Source organism: Hirundo rustica, chromosome Z (assembly GCF_015227805.2).
Source record: "Hirundo rustica isolate bHirRus1 chromosome Z, bHirRus1.pri.v3, whole genome shotgun sequence".
Taxonomy (NCBI): domain Eukaryota; kingdom Metazoa; phylum Chordata; class Aves; order Passeriformes; family Hirundinidae; genus Hirundo; species Hirundo rustica.
Genome location: NC_053488.1, coordinates 82,440,295 through 82,462,084, shown reverse-complemented (window position 1 = coordinate 82,462,084; position 21,790 = coordinate 82,440,295). Strand labels below are relative to the sequence as shown.

The 21,790-nt window shown below is 44.9% G+C and overlaps 1 protein-coding gene across 1 annotated transcript in view; it reads right to left on the bottom strand.

Annotated features, from left to right (window-relative positions):
- Positions 1-21,790, bottom strand: part of PAX5 (paired box 5) — a 115,774-nt gene that overhangs the window by 72,966 nt on the left and 21,018 nt on the right. The window contains exon 4 of the mRNA XM_040091040.1: positions 7,480-7,655. Within this exon, the coding sequence (XP_039946974.1) occupies positions 7,480-7,655 (176 nt within the window). The remainder of the gene's footprint in view (positions 1-7,479; positions 7,656-21,790) is intronic.

Genomic DNA, 21,790 nt, shown 5'->3' with positions numbered 1-21,790 from the left:
GCTTCAGTCTCTACAGCAGCACAGGTGTCGCATGAGAGCATCTGAGACAGACGGGGGAGCTCTATCAGACACTTTTGCAGAATAACTTGATGATGCTGAACTGGAGACAGGAGCTGACAGCACAGTCTTGACACTCAAAGTGCTTTGTGCATGGAGCAGCTCCAGAAATAAAACACCTCTTGCAAGGAGATGGAGGCAAGTGCTACTGTCATCTCCCAGAGGTTGCTGCTCTGTCCCAGTGAAACACTCCATATTACAGCTGAGCGCTGGTCTTCTCATCTTTTGTTTACCTGTTTAGTTTTTACTATTATTGAAAGGTTCTACTGGACAAGAAAAAAATATTGCCAGCCTGAGAATGCCTTTTGAGTACTCTTTAAAGGGCTCAACTGTCTGGCAGAGAGGGCTGCAGTAGGTGTGGGTACACCCCCACAGCACACACATGCACTACACAGATGGGAGGAACTCATTCCCACTCCACACAACCCCCCTGAGGTGGCTTACCATAGGTATGATGAGCAAAGCTCAGCACCCAGGGCATCAACAACTGCAGCAAGGGGCCAGTTGCTACATCCTGCCGACCAGCAGGAGCACAGCTTTTTCCCCTACAGCCCCCACACAGGGCAGGGGTCATGGGTGCCTGTGCTCCCAGCTGCTGTCCCTCCACCATCCTGCCTGCCTGGACCCCACGCCCTTTCCATTCGGTAGGGGTATTGATCTGCTGGCAGCAATGGGCTGGATAATTAGCCAGGAATTAGGGTTTCTATTACAGCCAGGAGGCTGCCCCAGCTGATTTATCACCTGAATAATTTACTGTGATTGAAAGGAAATTAAAATGAACTCCATTTGACAACTGTGCGCTTTTATGGGCTTTAGTGAAGACTCAAAAGCCAAATTAATAGCCTGGTGTTGTTTGATAGTCTACTGAGAGTAAATATGGGAAGGGTTTTTGTCTCCTGATGTGCTCTCCTAGGCTTGATTTTAGAGGTGGGATTTTCTTCTGCTCCCACCAGTAAGGCTATGGCCTGGAACAGGGGGAAATTTCAGCTGTAAAATCCAGAGAACTGCCCTTGCTCCCTGCTCCTCTCTGCGCTGCCAGCACCCACCCTCTCGTTCTCTTTTCTGTGGGTACAGAGGATGACAGGGTCAGCAGATTGAGGATGAGCAGGTAGCTCCCACTGGCAGCCCCTGGCCCGACGTGGCACCAGCATTGGCACCAGAAGCCGGGGCAGCCCACCCAGCTGCTGCCACTGGAGATGGGCTGCCAGCAGGGTGGCCTGACGGGAGGCACGAGGGCAACGCAGCCACCCACCAAATCATCCTGCATCCCACAGCCCCTTATCACCACATCGGCCCCCCACCACTCTGGTAGAGCTGGAGGTGCATCTCACCATGGCTCAGGGCGCTCACCCTGCAACACCATGTTTTCCTACCCACTACTGCCTGGACTCCTGCAGAGCTGGCAGAGCATTGCTAGGGTTTGCTTCAACTCTTCCTTTGTCTTTATTTCTTCTAAATTTTATATTTGTGTACCTTTATTGAGCCTCATATTATTGTTTCCTTTTCCTTCTTAACTTGTTTTTTATTTAGCACACCAGGTAATGTAGCTATGTTTAAGAGCTTGCCTTGGAATGCTCAAATCATTCCTGCAAGTGGCAGATTGAGAAAATATTTGGTTCTTCAAACTATCCATGAATAATTTTCATAATTTTCACTGCTTCTGGACAACATGAAGTTTTGGGAAGACACAAATATTAGCTCTGCATTTCTCAATAAGAGTGTCAGAGTATTTTCAGATGCTCGACAGCCCCTGTCTACAGAAAGGTTTCCAAGAAAAAACATATTTCGCACACGCTGGGGGCCAGGACCAAGCATAGAGTTCTGCAGTTCATAGAATCAGTGTCTGGTTTGGGTTGGGAGCAATCTTAAAGATCATCTCATTTTAACACCCCTGGCAATGGCAGGGACGCCTTTTAGTAGATTCATTCCTTCCTTCTGCTTCTCCAATAATTGTACTTTGGGAGTAAGTCCTAGTAAAACAGAAATGGGCTATATTTTCTGGCTTTACTAGAATTTTCCATTATTGCCATAGATCAAACTCCAGTACTGTAAGGGGAATATTGTGTATCTTGCTCCTCTCAGAAGCTGCATTCCAGCTGCTCCTAGAAACATCCCCCCCAAGATTCCTTTTTCAAAGATGGAGCATATTAGGCAGGAAGTAAAACCTGAAGATTTTCAAAAGAAGTTTATGCCCCTCTCTTGGTCAGTTCAGAGAACTTCTTTGGTGCAACTCTCTCTGCATCAGGTTTCAACTTCATGCAATTCTTCTGCTTTTTCCAAATTGTAAGTAATTTTGGAGGATTCCTTGGCTATCCAAATTCCATTTGTCGTCCAAATTCCATATGCCTATGTCTGTCTCCATATCCACATTTATTTGTGCTCCATGTTATGAATACCCTGTATGTTTGCCAGGTTACTGGTTTCTATATGAGCACAGAATATCTACATTTTATCCAGAAATCAATCTGAGAACAGATATTCTGTTTAGTTCTAGCTTAAAGCAGTGGGAAAGCAGCAGCACGGGCCTAGGAATTATGTTCTATTAGCAGCAAGCAGTTATCTTCTAAGCTGGTGACCTACATCGTGTTGAATCTGGTCACATCATGTTATGCTTCATTATGGCCCTGATCTAAAGTTTATTGAAGTCAATAGAAATATTCCTCTTGGCTTCAGTGAGTATTCGATTGGACTCATGTGTGAAACTGAAAGTACAAAAGAGTCCTTTTCTGTTGTGGACAGAAATCCAGCATGGATAATTCTTTTTTTTCACTCTGAGAAAATTAACACACTGTCTCTCCCATTGAGCCAATCCAGCTGTATATCCTTCACCCTGCATTTTTCACCCATAGTTGCATTAATCCATCTCTCACAGCCTCCAGAAGCACATTGGTCCACAACCACTGGGCTTTTCCCCCGCCTGCTTCAGTGGGGTTTTCCTGCACTTGTCCAGCCTCAAATACCTGAAATCTGCAGGTCTCCTTGACTTTCCTGGGTCTTGGTCTCCAAGAACATCTCCTGGTTTTGTCAGTGCTTTGACTGGAGAATTGCTTGAGCCAACAGTTCACAAAACACATGACACAGGCTTGGCCAGTCTGGAACAACTTCCCAAAGATGCTGTGGAGAGCTCCTCCATCCTTCTGGCTGGAATCACAGGAAGCCATTGGAAGACAATCACCCCCACAGCCACACAGAGGGGTTTGCTGAGTACAGCCAGTGCTTCCAGTTCCTCCAGGTCTTAATGGACAGCAGGCACTGGAAAATTTTGCCATTCAGCGTTGCAACTCTCTGCACAGGATGAGCATCAATTCCGGATAAAGTCTGAATTGTCACTGCAGTGACTGTGAATAATGGGAGGTTGCCTGTGGCAGAGGCCAGGCTGAAGTATGTTGGTCTGACACTGGTATAGGTGCACAACACAATTCCAAGCCAGGCAGGCAGTTACAGGCCACTGCTTGACACTCCTTGTGCCAGTTTGGTTTGCTCCAAGGGGATCTGGGGTGTAGGTGACACCAACAGCCTTCCCTGTGGGCAGGGAGGCTTCACTGCAGAGCCAACACACTGGGAAGCAGCAGAGCCCATCCACACACATACACAGCACAGAGAGAATGGAAACTGCCATCAAGGCTTTCCTTTTCCAAGGTCTGGCATTACATGGTTTGCAGGCGTTTTCCCTGCGGACGGACGAGATGCACAGAGCTGGTACACAGCAGCTATGTGCAGAATGGCAGTGCAACACTCATGTTCCAAACTTACCACTATGTGCATTTCCATACCTGTGCCCAAAAATAAGGGAAATCAGTTTTCCATGAACATTTGCAGCCAGTGGAAATTAATCATGGGCTGTTTGCAGAAAATGAGCACAAAAGGGCACAAATGTAAGGGAAAGGCCTTCATTCTTATGAATTCTCTTAACAGAAGAATTTGTTTTTATAGCAGGGCTTTGTCAGGGGGAGGTGGGCCAGAGTGCTTCTGAGTACTGACTTTATGTCATGGTTCCTCCCCACAACATATAGACGTGAAAGGACTTGATGCTGTTTGCACAGACAGTCCTCAGTCCCTGTCTCCCTCTGCCACTGGATGTTTTTAATGCTCCACACATGCAGGAAACACACCTGTGCTACTGAGCACACATGTGCACGAGCCCAGCTGCACCACTGGGTGTTAGGCTGCAAAACAAGGCAAGTAACAGCTGATGCCTTACTTCTGCCCCTTAATGCATAACATCTGACAGTCTTTAACTGTAGGAGCACAAGGTGGGATCCCTGCCTCACCAAGCACACACAATCATCATTGTTTCTCTCAAAGGACTGTCTGATGCTTTATTTCCCTGCCACTGTCCAGGGGTTGCCTTCTCTCTCAACACGGTATGAGCCCTTCCCCAAAGACAATCATCAGTCTCTCATCAGTTCCTCATCAGTCTCTCCATAGATGCCACAACTTACAGCAGATGGGAAAGACGTGACACTAATATGATTATTGTCAACAGTACACAGATTCACAGAATATTCTGAGTTGGAAGGGACTCATAAGGATCATTGACTCCAACTTGTAAGTAAGAAATTGAATCCACAATCTTAGTATTACTAGCATCATCCTCTAACCATGTCATATGATGATAAATACCTCCAGAGCCTCTATTTTATACAGGTTAACTGAAGGAAACGTCAAGATGGGAAAATGAAGGAAGTGGATTTGAAGTACTCAAAGCAAAGGGTTACACAATGGTGGGAAATCACTCCCACACAGCCCTTCTACCTACGTGTAGGGCAATGGACTCATAAAGGTAAGGACAAATTTTGTGCAGAAAATGCACCAGGAGGACTTAGGGCAGCACCTAAGAACAAAGCATCATGAGGCTGAAAATACTGTGTTGTGCAGGAGGGACTTCTTTCCCCCTCACCATTGCCAAGGTCCTGCCCTAAGCACACAGGTGAGGAGGAAGACTAGAGAGGAGCCACAAAACAGGAAGGAAAAGGGATCTACAGTGTCTATGGAGTAACAATTGTTCCAATGAATACCTGGAGCCCTCCTCAGGTGAGTAGTACTGGCACATCAGTACGTTTTTGTGCCAAACCAACATTAGTCATGTTCAGCTGACTGCTGCTGGATCATATTTGTAATAAAATGGATAAACAGTGGTTCAGCAGCTCATACCAGTCTTCTTCCCACAGCCTGTCCCCATGGGGAGGAGTATTTTCCATATTTTCCTCTACAGAAAGAGCTTAAAGATCCATATGTCTATGTCTACCACTGACTTAGCTCCTAAAGCACCACTTTGGGTTCCAGCAGCACTTCGGACAGACAAATGTCACAGGCAGATCTTGCTTTACTACACCAATCTAATCCAGGCACAACTCCGGTTTTCCAAGGCATGTCATTAATATCCTCAGTATTTAATGTCTCATTGAATCCTTTGGCCTTACTAATTGATGCAGACAACTTCTCCTCTTTGGTTGAGCATCATTACAGCTTTGCTTGACTCACCGAGGAGGTGAAACAAGACTGTTCCTGTAAGGGCTGGGGTTCATGCAGCATCTTTGTGAACTGCAGCAGGTCATACAAATCACATCTGGTCGTGTTGAAAGTTACTCTGCACATACTATCAAAAAGCAGAAGCTGACCCCAAATAGCTGCAAGCCCTTAACCGTGGTCCAGCCTTCCAAAAGCAAAGATCATACTCCAAGCTAAATGAAAACAAACAACTACAAATTGCTTTTGTAATTACATGTAAAAATGCTAGGCAATGGGGTTCCACAAAGTACATTTTGAACCTCATAATGCCAGATTTCTTAGCATCTCACATGACTTCCCAGAGCATACAAGGAGTATCCCGTTCATCAGATTAACAGCAGCACATCTCCAGTTTTAATAATCTGGCTGCTTAGAGATTTTTTAGACACAACTCCTTATGTGGCCCTGGAAGAGCCTTTCTCCATCAAGAGCAAAATATACCCATATTTGATAATTGGGAAAACACTTCAGCAATATCCTTATTCAAATCTCCCATTCTTCCTGTAAAACCAGTAAAAGTTTATCTCTGAATAAATGTTCACTCACTGCTGGACTGTCTCCCATGAGATGCAGCTGGCCAAGACTAAGAGGCTCCGGAAGGCAAAACCAAATAAAAAGTCCCCTCCCATCACTACTCCCTTTGCAGTGACTATTTTGGTCTGTAAAGTTTTTGCAGGAACAGATCTGACAAGACACAACTCCTAGGTGACCAGTGCTTGCCATGGCCTTGGGCACGGTGCCTGCCCTCTCCAGCATCACCCGTGTTTGGATGGGATAACCACCATCTAGTGGTACGTGAAGGCCACTTCACCTTCCAGAGACACTGATGGTGTCACTTCCCATCTCTTTCCAGCTCGAGTTCAGATCTGCAGTTTCACAGCGCACACAAATCAGGGAAAACACAAAAACAGCAGAAGGTGGTGAAAAACAAATGCCTCTATGAAATTGCAAATTAAAAATGAGCTTAAAGGAATGAGGAATTCCTACTCTACTGTAGGATTGTCAGCATTAATAAGTAGTTAAAAAAAAAAAAAAAAAAAAAAGTATACACATTCCTTAACTGAAGCCACACTGGCAGTAGGCTGCCATAAAAGAGTCTCCAATGGCCCTCAAATGTATAGATTCCTCCAAGGGGAATCAGTGTTAGAAAAGTCCATCCACCTTGCTAAAAAGCATGTCTGATATTAAGAAAGCTGAAGATTAATGGCTGAATACATCATTAAGTAGCAAGATAGACCAATATCAGTGCTGACAGCAATATATTAATTTCTACCTCCTTCTCAGCAGCTAAATTAAATACTGCCACCCAAGAAGAAGAACATAGAGAGACACAACTCATCAGTTTTTTCCTGTGCTTCTATACTGTGCCTGAAAAAATGGAAGTTTTTCCAAAATATTAGAGCCAAGTCCTCCTCAAACACACTGTAGATCCATAGGTGCAATTAATTTACCTTCACATACTAATCAGGTGTTTCTCTCAGCAAATGGCCAGTTACATGTCTAAAAAGCCATATCTGGATGCAAAAATTTGATTTGTGTCCACAATCATGCTCACTTTGAACCAAAATTAGGCATTGGGTTTTGCAAGTCTTCTCCTTGTTACCTGCACTGCCTTCTTTTTGATCTAACAAAAATGTCAGAAGCTGTGGCGCTCTTTAAAGATTCATTTGATGCAACTGGTCAGGTGTCATTTCATAGCCAGACGCTTGCTAATGTTTGCACAACGAGTATTTTCCTCGATTTTTTAATAGGCTTTAATGGCTAACGTGGACTTGGCTGAAACAAGCTTTACATGACATCTGTCTCCATGTTTGTCTACTGAAACTCTGAAAAGCCTTTGGTGATGTCCACCAAACGGATCTCTGCCAGTGGAAAGCATATCAGGGAAACATGAAATATTTGCAATAGTACCTGCTCTGGTTTGATGGGCTCAGTTGTCGTGAAAATGTCAGAATAATGTTGTCTCTCAAAGACACGATCCAACACTTCTAGCTGCTGCTGGGTGAAAAGGTCTCCTCGCATCTGTTTCCGAAGAAAATCTCTGCTTGGGAGAGAATGGCCATTTGGTACTGGAGATTCCTGAATACCTTTCAAAGAGGAGAGAGAAGAGGAAAAATGAGTAGTCTCATGATGTGACCTACAACAGAGTGTCTTTTTTTATCTCTTGAACAGATGTAGGTACCAGTATCTAAAGTCATGAAGTCTGTTTGAGAGGTTATGGTTTGCTGGAAAACACACTCTACAGTCTTGCATTACAGGCAACCCTTAACCTGTCAACAACTTCACACATAATTTAAAGGCAGGACACAGGTTAACAGTCACATTTTTGCTTGCATCACTTTTACCATGCTACCTGAGAAGCTGTCTGGTTCACGGTCTGTATACAGGAGAACACAGAGGATGAGTAGATGGCCTAATGATGACAGTCACAGTCAGCTTGGGTCAGCTCCAGCAGAACGCTTTGTCCAGTCACCACCCACACCCTCTCCCTTCCTGTGCTACCTGCAAGTCCTGCTTCAGCTCCATCCCATGCTGAACTCTGAGCTCTGGCATGGACTCTCTGTGAAGCACTATCAGCAGCACTGGCCCGGCAGCCCCGAAGCAATAACACAGCCTGTGTTGTACTAAGGTGGGGAATCCCAGGGCTGAGTTACCCCTGCAACACCCTCAGCAAGGCCCAGTCCAAGATGCACTCCTGACCCTCCAATTCACTTTGTATTTCTCCAGCTTACTGGCAGGACTCAAACCTGGGCTCCAAAGCACATTTTCCTCCTTCTCCCCTTCAGATGAGATTTTTAGCATGAGTCCTAAGTGACTGGCCATGGCTGAAAAGCCATGAGACAAGTCTGAGAAACGTTTGATTGGCAGTCTGAAAAGATTCTTGCAATACAGGGACTTGTTATAATTTGCTTTTTGCAGATTCACAGTAGTTTCCTACTTTTACTTCACCTGTCAGTGCTGGAAATATGTCTTTTATGCACTGAAAACTGAGATCTGCAGTATTCCCAGGACTCCAGGAGGTGGAACTCCAAGAACAACAGTAAATATCAGATTTCTTCTCCAGATGGCAACATTGAACTAGACAGAGGGAGGAGATGTTTTAAAAATAGCATGTAGCTGCTAGAATAGTTCTGAGGAGCAGAATTTAAATGCATCCTTAACAGGAAGAATTCCATGAGTGCTGCATTTGCTTACAGTCCAAGAAGTCAGCAGTCACCTAGACCTCCTCTGGCAGATTCTGCATCAAGTTTTTTGATTGTTAGTATAGAGGTGATCTGCACAAAAACAGCCCGTTGCTGTAGACATCAGTTGTGTCCACAAGCACATGCCAGCCGTCAGTAATACAAGTGATTGTATTACTGGTGGACATGATTTTTCACAAAGGACTATTGATTTAAGATCATCCTTCAGCATAGATGGATTTTGCAGAAAATGCTGTCTGTCCAGAAAACTGAGCTTCTTTAAGGCAGAGTTCTCAGACCAGGGGACCAACACAGGGAAGTACTTCTTTTGACCTCAGTTGCTAATGGTGAATTTAAGCAGAACTCTCCTTATACTGAACAGACAATTGAAGTTAGCAGTTAATGCTGGAAGCCTCCTCAATTTGAGATCGGCGATTTCAGTGACAATAACTTTATATATACCCTTCTTAGAGAAAGCCATGCAACTTTATCAAGGGTAGATGATGTTGGTTTTTGTAAAGTGCAAGGATCAGTTTATTCCACACAGGAAGGGAAACAAAAACCTGAACCAGTGGTCTGAGTAGGATGTCTAGGTGTGAAAAGGTACAGAGGGACACAAAAAAGCAGTGTATCTTTAAATTGTGTTTCTTGGGTTTTTTTTTTTTTTGGGGGGGGGGGGGTGGTGTTTGTAGTTTTGTTTGGTTGGTTTTTTTGGTTTTTTTTTTCCCCTTTTTTTTTTTCTTTTTTTTTTTTTTTTTCCCCCTAAATCAAATAATATCTAATAGACCCTTTGCTGTGTTTAGTCAACCATAGCTTATCGAATTAAAATTCTGGTTGGTAGCTGTATGGTAACACAGGGCCACAGAGACCCTCTCACTGGAGCCTAGAAATGCTGGCTTTAAATTTCAGGTTAAATTGTTATTCACAAATTGGCATCAAAGTTATAGTTTTCTGCAGTTTGGGGATAAAAGGGATGACAAAAGAGAGTGAAATGACACAAGACAGGCATGACCTTAAAACTGTTCTTGGTGATGCCAGTACAGTCTGTGCACTGTTTGGGCACTCAGAGATTGGAAGTACAGTGAGAACCCCTCGTGTTTGAAGATGGAGCAGCAGTCTCACCTTTCAGCACTTTTACTACAAAGTGCAGCTCCAGATTTTTGGGAGTGAACCCCTTGCAGAAGAGGAGGCCGATGAAAGGAAATCCCGGGGCAGCAGCCTCAGCCAGAGACAGGCACTGGGGCACTGTAGTGCTGGGGAAGGGTCTCCCACCCCAGATAGCAGAGTGAGAAGTCCAGGAATAAAGGCACCATCATGTGCCTGTGCTGTCACATCCAGGCATCTATCCCAACTGCCCTTGGTCCAAGGGGCAGCGAGGCAGCAGATGACACTAAGACACAGCCACCAGAGCACAAGGAAGAGAAGGAGAGTGCAAGGAAAGTATGAAATCACATGGAGAGGGTAGCGGGGCTCTGGAGTGGTTTGGTTTCAAGGTCAGCATTTAGTATGTTCCTGGAAGCACAACATATGCTGCCAGACAGAATAGGCTGCCAACTCACACCATTTGTACACCCCTGTTTACCAACACCTCCACATGCTGTCCTGAGGACATGAGGTGGGATCAGTCTCCAAGACACACTTTCCAGTGCAGTCAGGCTGTCCTGGGATGAGGAACAATGCGTGAAGCATTTGTGCCAGGGAGGGACCTGGGCAGGAGTCAGACAGGACTGGGACCACTGAGATGGCTGACACCGCACAAAAGGAACCACCCAAGCCTCCCTCACTGTCACAATCACCTGCTCTCTGCATCCTGTGAGCAAAGGAACAGCTTGTACTTTTGCACTGTGTCTCCCAAATTCAGACTAATTGCCAGTTAGTTCTGGATTCCACTGTAGAATTAAAGGACTTCCTGTACACTGCATACAATACACAGGAGTTTGTGAAGGTCTTGAGGATGTATTTGGCTGTTAGACATTATATAATAATACCATTAACATTATACATTGTTTAACTAGAATATCTTTGATAATTAAAATATTGTTGGAAGGCTTGAAACCATTTTAATTATAAATAGGCTCCAGGGAATGGTAAAAACATCTATCATATATTCAGTGCGTCCACATAGGGTTGCATCCATACATTTTATTGACAATAGCACTGCATGCATACCTACCTATTCTGCAAAACAATTAGTTCCCAATTCAATGGCATCTTTCCAGAGATTCGAGTAAAGAGCAGAGATGTAGCACTCTCCTTAGTTCAAAAGGTTACATTCTTCCCAAACAAACATTCCTTTATCTCTATAAGATTGTGCTTCTGGGATAAGGCGGCGCCACTAGCCGACAGTTTCCTGAACTACTTCTGGTGAAATGCATCAAGATGTAATGCACTGAAACCTGTCACAGTGCCGTAGGGAGAGCCTGCACACGCTGCACTAGGGCTCCAGCACATGCCACACCTCTTCAAACAGCCACCCTACTGTATGATTCAAGCCCCTCCCAGGCATCCCACCCAGCTCAGAACACTGACTTGGTTTCCCATAGATGCGCACAGCTTGGAGACAAATCCCACCTGAAACCTGCAGCTGAAAGTCTTGTCATGGTGGAGACAGGTCTGAACAACCTCCTCCCTGGTTCTCAAATCACTGATAGGCATTTTCTTGGCAGGGAAAATGCAATTCTTCCTCACTCTGAAATTCATGGACACCTTCTGTTTATACCTTGCCCAGAAAAACTAAGCTGTGGTTTCACAACAAAAGCCAGACATGCTGCTGAAGAAGCTGCCCTGCCCTTGTCATAATCTTGGTATCAAACACAAGCAAAGATTTTCTGTGGGTAGCCAAAGTCTGAACAACCTATGAAATGTCTGGGAAGAGTTAGGCACAGAGCGGTCTGCCTCTGAGAAAAGATACTACCCACAGTATTGCTGACAGAAGACAGCCCAAGTGGTATGGATATCATCCAGAAAATATGGAATCACTCAATGGTTTGGGTTGGAAGGGACCTTACATCCCATTAAGTTCCAGTCAGCTGCCATGGGCTGGGACACCTTCCATAATTCAGGTTGCTTTAAGTCCTGTCTGACCTGTCCTTGGACACTGCAACTAATACATCTTTGTTAATTAAGAGCAAGTTATTTTCTGAGGACCTAAACAAATAGCAAGATCATTTTAAAGAATTTGATAAATTGAGATCTCATTATTCTAACACACTTCTGTGGTTAGATACTCATCCACGACATGCTTTCTGAGACAGCAGAATATTTGAAATTGCTAAATATGAGGAAACAAAAATTTTAGTGATCCTCACCACACAACCCACTAGATTTAAAATACTGTTTCTAAGACTACAGACCAAAATAAGAAGAACAAAAGACACTATCTTTACAAAACACTAAAGCATATTTTAAAACCTTAAAGCTTTGTACGAAAGCAAGGCAAAATATAGAAATACCAGTAAAAAGCACTGAAATATAGAAATGGTTCAGCTCCACCATTTTTTATACTGATAAGGACAGCAGCACAATTTCAGACAATGATAGGACAAGGGGGGAGGGTTTTAAACTGAAAGAAGAGAGATTTAGATTAGGAAGAAATTCTTCTCTGTGAGGGTGGGGAAGCTCTGGCACAGCGTGCCCAGAGAAGCTGTGGCTGCCCCTGGATCCCTGGCAGTGTCCAAGGCCAGGCTGGACACTGGGGCTTGGAGCAGCCTGGGACAGTGGAAGGCTATGGAACAAGGTGGTCTTAAAGGTCCATTCCAACACAAAGTGTTTTAAGATTCTGTGATTCTATTTAATACTGTATTATAGTGTGGGACAGACCTTGCCCTGGTGGAGTTCCACTTGAGAGTATCATCTGAGGGTGAAAGGTGAAAACAGCTGAGAAACTGGTGCCAGCTGCAAATTCAGCTGGACTAAATCTTCCAATGCTATTAATAATACAGGGGTGCCATGAAGTGTGCACCTCCATGGTAGATTCATCTGATGCAGTGCTCTTCTGAAGATAAAAGGAACCTGGTGGTTTCAGATTTTCAGGTTGGTTGTTTACTTTTTTCCGAGCAATATGCTTCCACAGGGTGAATCAAGGAAATACATAGCTGGTGCCGTGAACAGCCTACATTCGTAAAGGACATGATTTCTGCCTCTAATTTGTACTGTCCAACTTCATTACCTGTTATCATACCTAATTACTCCACCTTATAGGGAAATGCAGGCTAATTAGGGAGGATGTTATTCACCACATTTAAAACATTATGAAGCAAATGAAATATTACCAGGAGGCAAAAAGGTGATTTGTTTTCTTGTAGCATGCCTGTAAATTAGTCCAGAGAAGATAAAGGCTCTGTTTAATTACCACATGGAAGGTTTTGTTTAAAATGTAAGCTGAATTTTTGTACCACCTTCTCAGGACAGTATACATTTGGCAGACAGCCGCCTCAGAATGCTCTTCCCAGCAAAGCATTATTTTCAGGACCACATATGTGGAGAGAGATCTTTGTATTAAGACTATTCAAATTTTCTAAGCCCTGTTATTTCATTTTTCCAAAGGACAATATGACTAAAAAAGATATTTATATTTTGGAGTGTATATAGCTGATCACTGTGCAAATATTTTCAAGAGAAATCACTATATTTCACAAAGGTGGGTATGAGTTTTATTGTGGATCAAAGTGAGAAAGAAGGGAAAAAAATGATAAATCATCAGAGATCCAAAAATACTTTTCATTTGGAGAAGATATCAGGCCATTTCAGTGGCACTGATAGAGTCTCTGCTCTGTCTCCATTACCACTGAAGGCAGCCGGAGTCAGGAGCTGACTACGCTAGATTATATTCCCTATAAGATGGTCACCAATATATATATATATGATCTTCAACCTCTATTGATTGACCAATTTCACAAGCAAAGACTGGTGAAATGAAGCTGAAATGAACATCATGCTTTAACTCATTGAACCCATCAGGCCTGAGTTAATCTCACTGCCCACTGTCTCTGATAGAATTCAATTGATCAATCATGTTTCGGTGATAGTACCATTTCAGTGGCTTATTGCTTCTTCATTTCAAGCCTTGACCTGTTAGATATACTTGGACCAGCTCAGCTCCTTCTGGAGACACAGAGACCCATATCTGCCAGCAGCATTGCATTGTCCTGCTTCCAAGCACAGGAAAACTCAGGGAAGCACTGAATACTTTCACCTTCACGTTCTGTTTTTACAGGTATTCTACCAACTTTGCAGTCAGGATGAGTGGGAGGACATGAGGAATCTGAATGGCCCAAGCCCACTGCCCCCTGGTCAGTGCTTGGATAAGCAGGGACAGTGACAGTTTGGTGGCCATCTGGCTCCAGCCCTTATATGCAGCAAAAGCAGTGCACACTACCACTACATAGGCAGAGTGTCCCCAGAATGATCCCAGCTGGACCCTGCCAGCACACTCGCACAGCCCAGAAGCACAGGGCTGGCCAGGGTTCACCATGCCTCTGGTAGCACCGGATGGTAAGGGGTCTTCAGTGATGTTTCATCTGCTATTTGAAGGCATAGCCAGCCTGAATGCATCCCATTTGTCACTAGCCTGGCCTCCCTCCCTCCCTTTGCTCCTGCAGAGTCCCCTGCATTGCTGGAGACAAGGGTCACTAGGATTTCACTGCACCTTGCTCCAGCCAGCAGGAACTGGAGGGCCCCTGGCTCTTCCCAGGCTGCCTTCACCCCATGCACAGTCTTGCAGACCAGGCTGCACCTCCGTAACTCCCTGAGCTACACACCCTCACCACACCACACTCCTGCAGCAGCACCCATCTGCGCTGCAGAGCAAGTCCAGCCAGTGCCTGTACATCCAGCACCAGATTTGCACTGGCTCTGGGGAATGGAAGAAGTAAGACAAAAGGAGCTGTGCCATATCATTGGCCTGTCAGTGCAGCTTTTCCTAAAATGCTAAGCAGCACAGCGATTAGCACTGTTATCGCCAACCAAACACCTCCGGTCCTTCACTGATGAGTGATGGAGCTCTTCTCCACCATGAGGACATTTGTCTCTTTTCTGTAACGCAGCTGGAGGTCCTCCCTCATGTACAAGCTGGAGTCAGGCTGTATGCCCACGTACAAGCTGGAGCTGTGCCAGTATACCCTTGAGATGCCACACCACAGCATTGCTGAAAATCCGCACAACAAAGCTGGTTATGAGACTCACCAATAAAGTGGGTTTTATTTATTGAGCAATTTCCCATGAGATTACAGCTGTCCTCCTCCTCCAGTTATTTTAATCCCACCGAAGCTATATATGGAAATGTTTTTATGTATCTCCTAGGAAAAACCTGCCATCTCTGCCATCCCACATTCAACAAAGATGTGGTGGGACCTCACACCTCAGCAGCCCTAATGCTTGTGAATCTGACAGCATATACATTTGAGCAAACATTTGTGCAAATAGTGCCACTGAGTGGAGCTGGGTTGCTTGTGCACCTGCCCAGACTACCATCAGGGTGGACTTTGCTCACGCCTCAAGCCTTGCACATACAGGACATAGCCCTGCATAGTCTGCACCTAGGAGCAAAGAGTGCCACTGGGCTGCGGGACTTCCCACAGGTCAGAGCATGTGACAGCAGGCCTGGACTTGTTTTCCTTCCCAGCATCTCCAGCGAGGGCTGTGATGGTGGAGGAGAGCCGGTTGGAATGTCCCCTGCAATGCTCTAGGACCCCGGCACAGCTGGCTGTGCTGCTGTGCCCACACCAGAGGGGAACCAGGCACACAGCAGTTGGCAATCTGTGGAGCAGCATGTGCTGGTGTGCTGACCATCCCTAGCCCGGCAGCTCAGCCTCCATGCAGCATCCTCATGGAAGCACAGTGATGCCCATGGGCACCAGCCCTGCAATGTGGCAGAATCTACCTGAGAACAGTGGCTGGAGGGACTGATGAAACCACTGGAAGTTTTGTGAGTGGTCTTCTGCCATGTTTTTATATAAACAACAGCAAAAATTATGTCAGTAATACCCCCCTGCATGGATGGGAATTTAGAAGTGCAGAGATGAGGGCTGAAAGGAAGAGGCTGAGAAGAACAGAGCAGATGCCCCAAGCCTGGCACAGAGGGTGGGAACATGAATCCACCCATGGCTCCTGAGCCACAGGAGACTGTGGGCACCTGGGAAAGCCTCCTGGCTCACAGCACACCTTGGCCAGCTGCAGTGTGATGTGGAAATATTCTTGTATTTCTGTGATTTCTGTAGTAACTAAGGTGAGCTGTAACTCCAGTAAACACAAAATGTCATGACAAGATCCTTAAAAAATGATTGTGTGAAACTGATTCTATTCCTAATCCATTTTTGTAAGCTGTGTTCCGCTTTAGAGACATGCACCTTATATCATGTACTCCCAGCTCAAAGGGTGTTTTTAAAATGTTAATCGCTTATTGAAGCAATTTTAACATAGTTTATACCTACTTCCATACCATGTCATAACATATCCTTTCAGCACTTCTTTCAAAAAAAACCAATTTCTATGTATGCCTGGGTGACAAGGACTAATGCAGGTTGCAGATGACACCGTGCTCTGTGTAGGTTTGGAAATGCTAAAATGGCCTCTCATTTCAAACAAGCAGGAGAGGATTTACAGCTCTGAAAAATACTAGGAGACAGAAATTTGACAGCCAAAGGAAAAATGGTGGTAGGACAGGCAGCACAGTGGGGTCTGCACAGACAGTGACCAGCTCTGGACTGTGAGCTCTGCTGCACCCCAGCAAGCTCTGCCTGTGGTGGGAAGCCTTCAAGCAAGGCAAAGCTCCTAAGAAATGCAGAGGAATCCCAAACAGCAATTCTACTCCTCCTAAAATGCACATTCCTAGGAAAACATTGAAGCAGTACCACCAAGTTATGATGAGGCTGGATTTACTAAAAGCAAAGGAGTGAAAAAGCCTGTGGAGGGGGCAGCTTGCTCTACCAGCTGTGGTGCTGTGCATTGTCTTACAAATGGAAGTGATCTGTCCACATTTCCCGTGCAATTATCCACAAAGACCACTAATAAAGAATTCTTAATACCTGCCAACTTTTCTTGTGCATAAATGAGATATCTCCTGATTTTAAAACATCACAGCGCTCTCAAGCCTTCAAGTGTTGACTTAAAGAAGGAACCAGTGTCACAGATGAAGCCACCATGACAGCTTGCAGCCGTAATGCAATACACAGGAATAAAACACCATCATAAAATGTAATATACAGCTACATATTTTTACAAGTAACACAAAGTGCAAGCGTAATGATATTTTTATATCTTTTATCTGCATGCATTATTTGGGAGAAATTATGTTTTAAATATTCTCCACAGCTGTTTAACAGGTTTTAACACTTAAATTTCTGTGTACTTCTTACACCTAGGAGCCACACCTATCTTTTGGCTTAGTTTCCTGTCTATTTGAACACAGACACGCTCTGACACAGTGACCATAAGCTGGAGGGTGCCCAAGCCACCATGCAGTTTGCTGCCTGTGGCATGGTCTGGCAGTTCCCAAAGTCAGGAGTGTCACCAGCAGTGCCCAAGGGATTGGCACTGATGGGAGGTCCCCACAGCTGCACCCACCCTGTAGCCTCTGGCATCCTCCAGCCTCAGCACCCACCTTCAGGAGGGAGGGTACAATGCTGCTGTCTCCACGCCAGCTCGCACCACTGCAATTTGGGAGATCTTGTCAGCTGGCACAGGACATGCTGTGAATGAATGGGGCAAAACTTGGTGGGGTGAGAGGTGGACACTGTCTCTCTAAATGTCTTTGAGGTTTTTGACATGGTTTCCCAGCACCTCCTCCTGGAGAAACTGATAGGATGGAAAAGAGGGCTCACAGAAGCCTTCTGAAATTCAGAAAAGACAAATGCAAAGTCTGGCATTTGGTAGAACCTAATCCAGGAGTGCATCACAAGCTGGGATCAGCCTGGCTGGGGAGTAGGTCTGTTGAAGGGACTCTGAGGGTGCTGGTGGGCACAAAACTCAGGAAGAATGACCAATGGGCTGCCATGGCTCAGCAGGGCTGCATCAGCAGAGGTGTTGCTAACAGAGATAGAGAAGTCATTGCCACAGTTTTCTCAGTATCTGGAAATGCTGGGCTCAGTTTTGGACACCACTGTGCCAAAGAGATGTGGACAGGCTGGACGGGCCAGAGAAGGGTCACAAAGATGAATCAAGGGTTGGGTGGCTGCCATACGAGCAAAGGCTGAGTGATCTGAGTTTGTTCAGCCTTAAGAAAAGAAGACTTAGAGGAGACCTTTTTGTCGTGTTCCACTAATAAAAGTGTGCCTGCGAAGAAGATGGAGACTCCCTTTTTCACAAGGAGTCACATGGAAAAGATTTGGGGTAATGGGCACAAGTGAGTCCAGGGGAGATTCCAGCTGGACACACAGAGAAAATAATTAGCAGCCTCTGGAACAATCTCCCCAGGAAAGAGCTGGATTCCTCAGTGTTGAGCACTTCTAGGATTTGGCTGGGCAGGGCATCGGACTGTTTTGTCTAGGCCACGCTTTTGCCAATAAAGGTTGGTCCAGACAGTGCATGAGGCCCCTTCCAGCCTGGTGTTCTAGGATTCTATATGAAAAAAGTAGATGGTGACCCAGCAAAAACATTGTGCTTCTATATAGGCTTGTATTTTATAGTTCTGCCATAAATGTTCTGACACACCGGAGACTGAACAAAATTAAACAGCCAAGATTTTACTTTTAAGGAAAAACCGTGTCCCTCTTCTCTAATTGCTCTAAGTAATTAGTATCATCTAAACATTAATTATTTAACCTGCAGGACACTTAGCAATATACAGTACAACTCCCTTGATGCTGTGCTTATCACACAGAAGCCCTTATTAAGCATGTGTGGATGAACCTCCCTGCGTGTATTTATGTTATTTCACAACCTGGTTTCATTCAGTGAGAGGTTTAGGGGATCATTTTTTGGGCCTCATCACAGAAATTCTTGCAAAGATCTCTTTGCCAGAGAGCCTGTTCCTACAGCTTCGTTTGAGACAAAACCTCCAGGAACATCCTCACCACACCAGCAGGCTGACCTCATGTCTGTGCTAATTTTCCAATCTCACTTATTTCCATTCCTCCTAATGAAATAACTGCTCCAGGAGAAGAATTTTATACACACACACACACACACACACACACACACACACACACACACACACACACACACACATTTTACTTATTCAATTTTATGTATCTATCAATATATATGGGAGGGGCAGGGGGGAGAGAGAGAGAGAGAGAGTGGGAGGGAGAGAGAGAGGTGGCTAGATCTTGGCAAATAATTTTGGAAGACCACTTTATCCAATAGCCAGATGTTGCAAACCAGTGGTTTCCATGACTCAGTGATGGTGGTCTGAGAGTGAATGCCTGACAAGGCAGACAAAATCTTGCCTCTCTGTGTTTGCTTGGTGCTGCAGAAGCCAAGGGCAGGGATGTAACTCTCACTGCGCTGCAAAGCTGCAGTGTTGGGGAAATTTTCAAGACCTTTTCTTCCACAGAAAAGCACTTATAGACTGAAACTGAATCTTGTTCACAAGCAGAGATCATTTCTGAATAACTGTGTGACACAAATCCCCACTGGAGAAAATACTGAACATGTGGATAGACCCCATCCTGAGACTTTAAAATTAAATTTATTTTAGTTCTCCACTTCAAAATAATTTCACTGCTTAAATAGAAATTAATGAGTTTATATGGAATCATAGAATCACAAATACAATTTCATTGGAAAAGTCTTCTAAGATTGTCAAGACCAGTAATTTACCAGCTCTGCCAAGACCACCAGTAATCCTTGTTCCTAAGCAGCATGTCTACAGATATTTTAAATCCCACTAGACATGGTGACTGCATTGTTGTCCTGGATAGCCTTTTTCAATGTTTGACACCCATTTCAGTGAAGAATTTTTTCCTAATATCCAATCTAAACCAGTCACAGCTGAAGGCTATTTCATCTCACCCTGCCACAGAATCCCAGACTGGTCTGGGCTGGAAGGGAGCTTAAACCTCACATCATTCCACCTTTCACTGTCCCAAGTTGCTCCAAGTCCCATCCAGCCTGGCCTCGGACACTTCCGGGAATGGGGCAGCCACAGCTTCTCTTGGCACCCTGTACCAGGGCCTCACCACCCCCACAGGGAACAATTCCTTCCCAAGTCTCATCTAAACCTGTCCTCTGTGAGTCTGAAGACATCACCCCTTGTGCTATTATCTATCTATCTATCTATCTATCTATCTATCTATCTATCTATCTATCTATCTATCTATCCATCCATCCATCCATCTATCCAATCTATCATCCACACCTAGAAGTATTTGAATGTAAATAAGCCATCACTCCTCACGACTAACTAAGCCTGGGCAGGCACCAGTCCCTCCTCACCCACCAGGTACCCCTGTTATTTATGTTAAAGACAAGAAGTTTTCCTTTAAAAAGATTTACAGAATCTTTAGGAGAGGCTCATTATAATTTTTCATGGTTTCACTTCCCCATCTCTTTTTGACTTTATTCCCTTTAGAAAGGAAGGAAACACACTGAGGATGCACACTGCCTGAAATGTTTCTTCCTTGCATACATACAGGTGTGTATACACAAATATTTACATGTAGCCATGTGTTCTTCACAGAACCATGCAGAACATGTCCACTTCCCCACACCCCAGTCAAAGGCACAGAGGGCAAGACAAAATCACTCAAGATTCACAAAAATTACTGGATTGCACTACTCCTAGGTAAAATCTAGTCCCTTTTTTAGAAAGTAATAGTCCCCTTTTTAGAAAGAAAGAAGAAGAAAAAAAAACTTCTAACATGTGACTGTGCTACTGCTGCTAAAGGGGGTGGCCTGGGGCTTGGGCAGAGAGGTCATTAACTACCCCAGCAGGAACTGAGGGGTCCCTCCACTATCATCCATGCCAATTTTCCTCTCCCTGGAGGTTTTGTGGCAAGCAATGACTAAGGGTCAGCTGTTACCAACACTGGAATTAACTGGAATTAACTGCACCACTCCCCATGTGCCCACCTGCTCCAGCCAAACCCCTCAAATACTGTTGAATCCCCTCTGCTGTCATGCCCTGTACCCAACTCTCAGGAAGGCAGCCAGTGCCCAGCTACCCACCAGCTCCAATACATTCTTTTGCCACTGGAATGTGGGCACCAGTTGTTACCATAACACACTCAATTGTTCTCAGCAGTGCTCCAGCAAATAAAGCCATTAATTACAGCCTTTCCCCCAGCCACTGTTGGCTGGAGCAGCAATCAATGTGCAACCCCTCATTGCCTGCTCTCAGGGAGCAGAGACAGATGCCATAAAAATGATCCGCAGCCCGCGCTGAGCCCCGCCGGCGGCTGTGCCCAGGAACGGCCGCCACGCTGCTTTGACACGCGATACCATATTTATTTGGCCTGCCGCAGCCGTGGGGGAAGGCATCCCATTAGGCGATTATTTTTATCTTATAACGTCAATTTACTTATACTGATTGGCTTCCTGCCGCCAAATATCAATTAAATTGCAAATGCCTACTGAAGCTTATTTTATATCCCTTTCCTTTCCTTTCCTTTCCTTTCCTTTCCTTTCCTTTCCTTTCCTTTCCTTTCCTTTCCTTTCCTTTCCTTTCCTTTCCTTTCCTTTCCTTTCCTTCCTTTCCTTTCCTTTCCTTTCCTTTCCTTTCCTTTCCTTTCCTTTCCTTTCCTTTCCTTTCCTTTCCTTTCCTTTTCTTTTCTCTTTTCTTTTCTTAGAGAGAGAGGGAGGGAGGGAGGGAGGGAGGGAGAACCCTATGTTCGAACATAATTTAGTTTATTTCCCTTTCCATATCTCAAAGGAAAATCTATATCTCCCCCTGGAAGGCCATTTGCCCTCTGTTATTGGGAGCTGAGGTATCACAGCAGTGGGCAATTTGTTTCAACCGACTACCGCCAGCCCATCAGGACTCCTCAGGACCTCTGCCATCTCAATGCAATTGTCTCTGGTATTTCCATTTATGATTTGTTTTTAACAGCTGCACTACCCACTAGACGAATGGGATTCAGGTCTCACAGAGTGTGCCCACCCCT